General features: G+C 61.4%; 1 protein-coding gene across 2 annotated transcripts; it reads right to left on the bottom strand.

Annotated features, from left to right (window-relative positions):
- Positions 1-238: 238 nt before the first annotated feature.
- On the bottom strand, positions 239-9127 carry Map1s (microtubule associated protein 1S). 2 transcript variants are annotated; one of them, XM_048342550.1, is made up of 7 exons: positions 9009-9127; positions 8185-8286; positions 6756-6838; positions 5652-5792; positions 3042-5325; positions 682-887; positions 239-449 (listed from the first exon to the last, which is right to left on the bottom strand). In XM_048342550.1, the coding sequence occupies exons 1-7, from the start codon at positions 9106-9108 to the stop codon at positions 294-296; spliced, it is 3072 nt and encodes a 1023-aa protein (XP_048198507.1). In that variant the 5' UTR covers positions 9109-9127; the 3' UTR covers positions 239-293. The 2 variants fall into 2 exon arrangements, with proteins under 2 accessions (XP_048198507.1, XP_048198506.1); XM_048342549.1 differs by lacking the exon at positions 9009-9127 and having other exon boundaries at positions 8185-8693.
- Positions 9128-9497: the final 370 nt, after the last annotated feature.

The raw sequence follows: 9497 nt of genomic DNA, 5'->3' as shown, positions 1-9497 counted from the left end.
AGTCCCCTGTGCTCCCTGGCTAGACCACACCTGGCAGTCCCCGCCCTGTCTGCTTCCATGGAACCCAGACCAGGCCACAGGTGCCCAGCCAGGGTCACACAAAGCTCTGTTCCATACCTTTGCAGCCCTGGACCAGGTTGGAATTCCATCTGCCTGGGATGTTGTGGGCAGAGGGGAGGATAGCCCCTGCTCAGGACTTGCCCTGCAAGCCTCCCGCAGGCAGAGAAAACACAGGACACTGGAGCAGGGTGGAGGTTTATTTTGCTGGGTGGCAGTGTAGAGGGGGTCAGCAGCTAGAACTCCACCTTGCAGGCAGGGAAGGCCTCGTCCTGCATGGACACCATGCTGTTGCTGCCCAGCACGGTGACGCCCAGCGCCTGGTGCTGGGCATGTGTCTCCTCATACCACTGGTGCATTGTAGCAGAGTCGAAGGTGGGGATCAGGGTCACCTGTGGAGACAGCACTGAGGTGGGCAATGCCCTCCAGCTGGCCACTGGAGGCAGTGGGTGGCCTGTCCCCACCTCTGCTTCTGTCCTACCCAGGGGGCTTCCCCCTCCTCTCCTCCCTTCACTTCCCTCTAGAACATGTCCTCGACCTCACTGCAGAGCACAGGGGTCTCCACAGTGATCCCCAAACCCCAGTTCTGGCTCAATACTCCCCCTCATCCCCCCTCCCCCGCACCTGCAAGTCTCGCTCCCAGCCCTGCTTGCCAGCCAGCAGCGCATCTAGCACGGAGCGTAGCCCCTCCTCCCGCTGCCGGTCCCGGCCGCTGATGATGTAGCAGAGGGCTCGCACACGCAGAAAGAACTCCACATCTGCCTGGCCTGCACCGCCAGGCAGGTAGGCCAGGTCCAAGTACACAGGCGCTGGCGTGGGCCGCGGGGTGCCTGCGTGGGAGGGGTGCGGGGTCAGAGACCGCAGGCCCTGCAGCGCCCTGCAGGGAGGGGACCCCAACACCCCCACCGCCTGTGGCCAACTACCAGAGATAGATTTAAGGGCAGGGCAAGGGCTGCGGAATGGACGTGGCTGGAGGGGTGTGGTCATCAGAGGCAGGGAGGGCTGCGGAATGGACATGGCTGGCGGAGGGGCAGGGTGGACCTGGGGTCCTGAGCCAGCAGACTGGGGAGAACTGAGCGTCCTTCAGGGAAAAACCATCTCAGCACCTCCCCCACAGCTCATCCTCCTCAGAATCCCCTGACTCTGTCCTGCCAGGGGGCCAGGGGTCCTGGCCCCAGCATGACCTCCATCCCGCCGCACTCCTGGTGAGCTGGGCCTGGACTGCACAAAGCCAAGCTTCCTTCAAGACTCCAAGCTTTACTCTTCTCAAGTGGGTGCCTGGAATCCCACCCTAGAGCCTGAGGCAAACCGTGCCCAGCTGTGATTACACAGGGAGGCCTCCTGAGAATGTGGCTTAGAGGTAGAGTGCTTGCCCTGCACGCATGAAGCCCTGGGTTCGATTCTTCAGCACCACAGAAACAGAAAAGGCCAGAAGTGGAACAGTGGCTCAAGAGGTAGAGTGGTAGCCTTGATCAAAAAGAAGCTCAGGGACAGTGCTCAGGCCCTGAGTTCAAGCCCCAGGACTGGCTAAAAAAAAGGCAAACAGCTGGACAGAGAAGGCTCTCCCCTGTAATCCTACCTGCTCAGGAGGCTGAAATCTGACAATTGAGGTTCAAAACCAGCCTGGGCAAGAATATCCCTCAGATTCTTACCCCAATTAACTACCAAAAACCATAAGTGGAGCTGTGGCTCCAAGTGGTATAGTGCTAGCTAGCCTTGAGCAAAAAAGCTCAGCAACAGGGCCCAGCCACTGAGTTCAACCCCACAACCAAGGAGTGAACAAACAGTTATCTCCAATTAATCAGCAAAAAGTCAGAACTGGGGGCTGGGGATATAGCCTAGTGGCAAGAGTGCCTGCCTTGGATACACGAGGCCCTAGGTTCGATTCCCCAGCACCACATATACAGAAAAACGGCCAGAAGCGGCACTGTGGCTCAAGTGACAGAGTGCTAGCCTTGAGCGGGAAGAAGCCAGGGACAGTGCTCAGGCCCTGAGTCCAAGGCCCACGACTGGCCAAAAAAAAAAGTCAGAACTGGAGGCATGGCTTAAGGGTAGAGCACCCTCCCTACTGAGAGCTCAAGGCCACCCTTGAGTTCAAGCCCTGAAACCAGCAAAAGCCAAAAAGGCAACAAAAAGAATGAGAAGGGACATAGCAGCCTCTCCTACAGAAGCAAGGAGGATCCAGTGCTAGCAACAACTGCCAACAGATAAGACACCAACAGGAATTTCTAGGGAGCAGGAACTTCTAAGACCACATGAAGACATACAATGTCTGGCAGACCTGCATGTACTGGAGGGATGGGTCAGTACGCCTTCCAGCCTAAGGATACTTCCCATAGAGTAAAAATGTAACCAATGGGGAGGGAGGAAATAATTTCTAGTCATGTATCTGATAAGGGTTTAGTATCAAAAACATATTTTAGATCCCTAAACCTCAGAAAGAAAAGGAAAATGTGCAAACAGGGACAGGTATGGTGGCTTACACCTGTAATCCCAGCTACTCCATACATATAGGTAGGAAGAATCCAGGTTCAGGACCAACACAGGCAGAAAGAAAGAGAGAGAGAGAGAAAGAGAGAGAAAGAACACAAGAGCTCACGTGAACCAACAAGCTGGACATAGTGACACATCTGTCACACCAAATACATAGACGTCCTGCCTGAAAAGTAACTGAAGCAAAGGCCTGAGGAATTAGCTCCAATAGAACAGCACCTGCCCGCTGAGTATGAGATCCTGAGTAAAGACCTCAGAAGCAAGAAAAAGCAAAAACCAAAGTCAACAGAGAATGACCTGGGTGTGACCAGGCAGACCACCTTGGCCCCTGGGATCAGAGTGGCGAGCGAGTCCCCAAGTCGCCGTCACCACACTTCCCACCGTTTCCTGAGAGCTCTCTGTCCAGGTGGGCGCAGTGCAGCACAGGAGGGTTGACTCCTGCAATGCATTTCACCTGCCTTCCCTACTTGTGGGATCCCCTGCATACTCACCAGCGGGGCCCCTTGAGGATGTCTTGGGGGCGGAGGGCTTCCTGGTCAGGGGCACACGAGCCCCTTTGTCGCCAGGCTCACTGCGGGCACTGGGCGGCCGGCTGGCACGGTCAGCCCTGGCATGCACCTTGGTTCTTGAGGCCGCTGTGGATGTGGCCTTGGATGTGGTGGTGGCAGAGCTGGGCCCTGCCGGAGGCCTCCGGGAGCGGCTGGTCTCCATCTGCCGGGCTGACTTGGCAGGCATGGCGGGGTCCACCATGCAAGTGCTGGCTGGGCCTGTCAGCGGCAGGGGCACGTGGAGGGGCTCTGGCAGTGGGTCGCGGGCCCGGGTGTCATCCTCAGAGTCGGGTGCTGGACCGGCGGGCAGGGGATCGGAGTCGGACAGTGTGGGCAGCGACTCACTGACTGAGGTGGGCGGCGTCTCCTCGGGGCCTGCGCGCTCCTGGGAGCGGCTGCTGCCGTCGGAGCTGCCAGGAGAGGTGGGCAGGGCCGCGGCCGGCAGGGCCTTGCGGTGCTCAAACTCGCAGGGCGACACCAGACACAGGTCCACATCGTGTGGGGACGTGGAGCGGTGCGCCCGGGGCCCGCGCAGTGGGAGGCTCAGCCCTGCATCGCCCAGTGGCAGTGCCTGCTCGAAGGACGTGGACAGGGACTCGTCCACCTCGGTGGAGTGTGGAGAGCCCACCTCAGCAGGCAGCGAGGGTGTGGTGCCCGTGGGCGAGGCGTCTCCGCCTCGTAGGGGGCTCAGGGACAGGCGGCTGCGCTCAGGGCTGCGGTGACCGCCGGGGGAAGAGGGCGGCGGGGAGGGCGGCCGCTCGGGGATTGCAGCCGGCTCCTGCTCCAGCGCCACCGCCTCCGCGCAGCCCTCGGAACTAGAGGGGAGCTGCGTGGCCGGAGATGGGCACTGGTCACCAGGGGGGCTGGGCTCCCCACACACCAGGGCAGGGGGACTGCGGGGCCCGTTCCGCAGCAGTCGGGTCGCGGGCTGGGGCGTACCTGGCGCCCTGCGGGGCCTGGGGGCGGAGGCCGCCTTCTTCAGGCTGGGTGTGCTGGCAGGGGCCTGGGGCTGGCTCCGGGGGGCGCCGAGCTTGGGGTCCTTCTTCACCTCTCTGATCAGTCTGGTTTCCTTCTCAGCCCGGTGTGGGGGATTGGCCCGGGCGAGCTCCTTCCGGGCTGGCATAGGGCGCTCGGTGCTGGGCCTGGAGGGCGTGGGGCCAGCAGAACGTGACTCCCTCTTGGCAACACCGTCACGGGAGCCCAGGCTCTCCCTGCTATCCACCCGCGGCGGGGCTTCCAGGTCCCGGGGCGTGACTACCGGCTCCCGCAGGAAAGCCAGGTGCTGGAGGCCCAGCAGGCCCTCCAGGAGGCGTGCGGGCGGCGTGCGGCCTGGGAACAGCACGCGCACCACCTTCTCGGTGGGGCCTGCAGGCAGCCACACGAGCAGAGCACACACAGAGCCCGCACCCCGGTCCAGGTCCCCAGCCTCATCTCCATACTCCGGAGGGTGCAGCACATACAGGTCTAGGCGTCCCACGCCCATCTTCCGGAAGAGCACAGTGGGCTTGGCGGGCTGCGGCCCACGGCGCAGCAATAGTGGTTCGATGCCCAGCTGGGCTAGTAGGCCCAGGGCCAGCGCCGCCTCGTCTGGGCCACGCATCAGCCTCGATGCCGCTTCCCGGGCGTTGAGGAAGACGATGCCCAGCGCAGGGGACACCAGGCGCCGCAAATGGTCCCGCCATGAGCCACCAGACGGGTACCCGACCCCTCTCTCCTTGTTCCCCGCCTGCTGGTCCCCAGCCTCCACCTCTCCGCGCTCTGCCACCTTGCGCCTCAGCAGGCTGTTCAGCCCTGGGAGGCTGTCCATGCCCGCGTGGGTCACCAGCACTGCGTCCACACGGTCCAGGTGTCTCACCAGCTTCCAGAAGCTGGACTTGGGGTTTGAGCCACCATTGACCAGCACTGTGAAGCCATTGACTGCGAAGAAGGCTGCATCCCCAAGACCCCCGGGGAAGATGTAGCAGCAGGGTGCTGTGAGCCTGAGGAAGCCCCCGAAGGATGGCGGCTCCAGCAGGTCGAAAGGGGATGGCGGCTCCAGGGACTCAGCCAGGTACTCCAGGAACTCACGCAGGCCTTCGGAGGCTGGCAACCGGGAGGGTGGGTTCAGCCGGAGCTGCAGGCCTGGCAGGTTGGGGGCCAGCTGTGCCCAGTCCCCAAAAGTCGGGCAGATAATGGTGAGGGTGGGATGGCCTGTGGCTGGGGCTGAGGAGGCCAGGGCATCCTGGACCTGCAAATGGGGGAGCAAGGAGCCACCTGGAGTCAGGCAACACTCCTGACCAGACCAGGGTATGAAGTCCTTTCCTGCAACTTAGGACAAGCCACAGATTGAGGCTCAGTTCCACCTCCTCTGTCCCTCAGTGCTCTGGGCCTCTGGGTTTGGCACTCATCTCCCTCCACCCCTGGAAGTTCCCACAGGAGACAGACCTGGTGCTCTCACTATTGGCCATTTCCAAGCCCAGTGATGTTGGAAGGTCCTGCCTGACTCATCCTGCTGCCAGAGGGGGAGGTACCAGGACTCAGTGGGAGGAGGGGGACAGCCAGACTCCAGCTTACCTCTCTATCCTCCAGGACTTGAAGAAAGTGGTGGGGGGAAAAGCCCCCTGTCTGTAGTAGCAGGTCTCCAGTGTCCTCTAGGCAGGGTCCAGCCAGCACCAGCAGCTTATGAGGGGCTGGGTCCAGCAGGAGGTTCCGGAGCTGGGGACAGCAAAGTCCTCTGCAGTGAGGTGCTAGTCCACTGCCTGTAACACCTCCTGTACCCAACCTGGGCCAGGCCCATGGTGATAAGCAGCAAGAGGGCCAGCTCTGGGTCTCCCACAGGGCCCTGTGCCCAGGCAAAGACTTTCTCCTCCTACCTGGCCTGCTCCAAAACCACCTCATCCTGGTAGTCCTTCTTGTACTTTCTGGGCTCCAAGGCCTTTATTCCTGGAGCCCAGCCCTAACATCACAACTCTCACCTAAGAGCTCTATCCCAAGTGGAAAGAAACTTCACTTTGGGAGTTTTTCTTGGTACCAGGTCTCCCCTGTCCCTCAGGCTCCCTTGGCATTTTCTATCATCCAGCCTCCACCTCTCCCTGTGCCAGGATTACAGGTGTACACTATGACATCTGACTCAAAAGGAAGCATTTCTGACCTAAGGAATCCATGTGTAAAAAAAGGGTCTATAGGCCAAGCACCAGAGGCTCACACCCGTAATCCTAGCTGCTCAGTATGTTGAGATATAAGGACTGCAGTTCAAAGCCAGCCTAGGCAGGAAAGTCCATTAGACTCTTATCTCCAATGAACCACCAGTCAACCAGAAGTGGCACTGTGGCTCAAAATGATAAAGTACTTGAGTGAAAAAGTTCAGGGACAACACTTAGGCCAAGTTCAGGCCTGACCAGCAAAACAAAACAAAACACAGGATCTCTATTGGGGTGTTCCTGGGGCTCTGTCCTGTATATCTTTCTGATGTGTAATTGAGAGAAAGGAGCACAGCCCAGGAGATTCGCTATAGTGGCCTAGATAAGTCACAGTCTAAGGGAACTTAAAACAGCATCACAGGAGTCTTGCTAGCCCCTCACTGAGCAGGACACTGACTAGAAGTACTGACCTCCTTCCTCCCAGACGACCCCATGCAAAAGGGTGGGAGCCAGGGGGCTGGGCCAGAGGGCCTCTTACCTCATCACAAAGGGATCTGTCCGATGGGTTCAGGAGGACCAGCGTTTCCAGAGTCTCTCCGCGGTGGTGCAGGCTCCGCTGGCCTGTGGGTGATTGGGCCAAGCCACCGCTAAGGCCATGGTGTCTTCTATGTGACCCTTGGGTACCACATCCCCAGAAAACCCACCCAGGGGTCATTCATTGGGCACCAGGTACAGTGGGTAGGGATAAGAATTGGAAACTCCAACGACCTGTAGGCCTCACTCAGGAAGCGCCAGTAAGCAGAGGCTGGGCCTGATCAGCAGCCGGAGCCCTGAGGGGGCCACTGTCACCTCCATCCTACAGACAAGGAGCCTGAGTCCAGAAAAAGCCAACAGCACCCAGAAGGGTGGACAGCTAGGAGGAAAAGAGCACCACCTGGGGTAGAGCTGCTCAGCAGGGGCCAGACTGGGGAGAGGAGGGGGGGGGGAAGAGACCGACTGTATGGGTGTGTCCTATACAGTGTGTGGCTGTGTGGGAGGGGTGTGGTTTGCACAGGGGGTGGGACTACACGGGAAAGGCCAGCACATATAGGGGCGTGGGGGGGGGGGTCTCGCTATGCGATTAGCACTATGGGATCAGTCTAAGCCTGGAGTGGGAAAACACTGACCCTCTAGCTGCTAACCCTCATGGGCATCTCTTATCAGTGGGGACCAGGGGGAGGGAGGGTGAAGCCGCTCAGGTCACCCAGACAGGATTTCCAGGCCCTCTCTGCCCTCAGGAAGCCACCAGGACCTACTTAGACAAAGAGACAACTGAAACTTCCTTCCCCTTGAGCAGCAGTGACTCAACCAACAGTACAATGGGTGTGGGAGTGCAAGCAAAATGTAAGCCCCACCAGGCTTGGGCGTGGCTGGGCCACCTTGGGTCACCTCAGGTGGAGCCCCCTCTGACCTCCCTTCTTACCACCCATCTACCCTGGGCCCACTGTGTGTGCCTGTGACGGCTCACAGCGGGAAACGGCCATCGTCCCGGCCCCGTGACAAAACCTAGAACACCTCCCCCCACCCCCTGCTCAGTGGCCTTCCAACCCGACTCCACACTGCCTGCCCAATGGCCTTCCAACCTGAGCCCCACATCATTTGCTCAGTGGCCTGCTAGTGGCCCCACTGCATACCTTCCAGGTGTGGGGCCCACTGCTGAGCCTCTTCCTGCAAGCCCCCACAGCTTCATCCCGAAAGCCTTTTCCTTGGCCTACTCCTCAAACCTAGATGGTCTTCTCACACAATGGGAGAAAAGCGCTAGTTCCTGACTGGTGGGTGCCCCAAATCAGTAGGGGCTCTTCTAAGCCTGATCACTGTCGTTGACAGAGGCACCCATGCCCCTGCCAGGCATTCGGCTGTGCCTCAGTGATACCCCTCCTGTGGGCGCACAGGAGGACAGCTGGGGCCTAGAGGAACCCGAGGCTCACCTTTCACGATGCTGGAGAAGGTGGCTGAGTGTCGCGACACAAAGACCTTGAGCTGTTCGTCCAGGGTGCAGACGCTGGGATCCACATCCCAGGAGCGGACACCTGGGCGGGGGTGGTGGTGTGGGGACTTCAGCCTGGTCCCCATTCCCAGGCCTTCAGAGCTAAGGTAGGGCTGCCCTGCCTCAGGCCTGCCGCGATGCATCCGTATCTCCCACCCTACTGGCCGCCAGGCCCCGCCCTTGGATGCCCAACCCACAGGCCATACGGTGACCCCGTTCCAGGGGCAGACACCGGTTGTCCTGGGGCCTCTGCCCCTTAGCGGCTCTCCAGACGCCACGCCAGCAGGGACCATTCGCACCTCCCTTCGCCCCGGCCCCCCAAGCCGACGAGCCAGCGCACAGCCGAGTGCAGGCCCGGCCCACGGGCGCCCAGGGCGTGGCCGCCCGCCCGCCGCCTGCGAGGAGGCCGCGCGCCCATCCGGCTCCCGCTACGCCGGGCCGTGCCAAGGCCGCAGGTGGGCCGGCAGGTGCACCGTGACTCACCCCCGAAGGTGCCAGGCCCTCGGGCGGCCCAATTAGCAGAGCCGCGTGCGGTGTAGGGAAATCGGCCCTGTTGCGGCAGCCGGCCTAGACCTGCGTCTCCCCGCGGCTAGCGGGCCTGAGTCCCCGCCTCGACCCGCACCGGGGTGTGGTAGGGATGGGGCGGCCGAACCTCGGCCCACTTTCTCTGCGCCCCACGCCCCAGCCTCGGTGCCCGGCCTCCGCCCCCGCCTCCATCCCCGGCCTCAGTGCCCGCTACCGCCCCGTGCCGCGCCCCCGCCCAACCTCGCTCCAGCTCCTCCAGCACGTAAGCCAGCGGCCCCCGGCACCCGCACTCGCCGCCCACCACCAGCAGCAGCGAGCTAGGCGCCTCCGCCGCCGCCATCTTTGCGCCGCCCGGACTCCCGGGCACCACCCCTCCGGTCCCGCCCCTTAAGGGGGCCGCACCGGAAGCGCGCGGACCCTCCCGGAAACACCCTTTCCGCGGCCGGCCCGCCGCACCCCGGCCTCCTTGGCTGTGGACCGCTGGGGTCGGCCGGCGGGGAGAGGCGGGCAGGGCGACGCCCACGGCTGCCTTCGGGCTGGCCCTCCCAGCGGCCATCCACCCATTCATCTATGCATCCATCCATCCATTCGTCAATCCATCCATCCATCCACCCATCCATTCATTCATCCACATCCATCCATTCGTCAGTCCTTCCATCCATCAGTCCATCCATCATTTACCCATAACCTGTAGGTTATCCCATCACGGGGTTCCCACCAGCCCAGGGG

Source organism: Perognathus longimembris, chromosome 3 (genome assembly GCF_023159225.1).
Source record: "Perognathus longimembris pacificus isolate PPM17 chromosome 3, ASM2315922v1, whole genome shotgun sequence".
Classification (NCBI taxonomy): Eukaryota; Metazoa; Chordata; class Mammalia; order Rodentia; family Heteromyidae; genus Perognathus; species Perognathus longimembris.
This window is presented reverse-complemented; position numbering and strand designations above follow the sequence as displayed.

Coding starts and splice junctions, on each gene's coding strand:
- Map1s (XM_048342549.1), bottom strand. CDS start 8,536: ATGGTCCCTGCTGGCGTGGCGTCTGGAGAGCCGCTAAGGGGCAGAGGC. Junction 5,793..6,755: donor ACAGATCCCTTTGTGATGAG/GTAAGAGGCCCT, acceptor TGCTGTCCCCAG/CTCCGGAACCTCCTGCTGGA. Junction 888..3,041: donor ATCCTCAAGGGGCCCCGCTG/GTGAGTATGCAG, acceptor CCTCCCACGCAG/GCACCCCGCGGCCCACGCCA.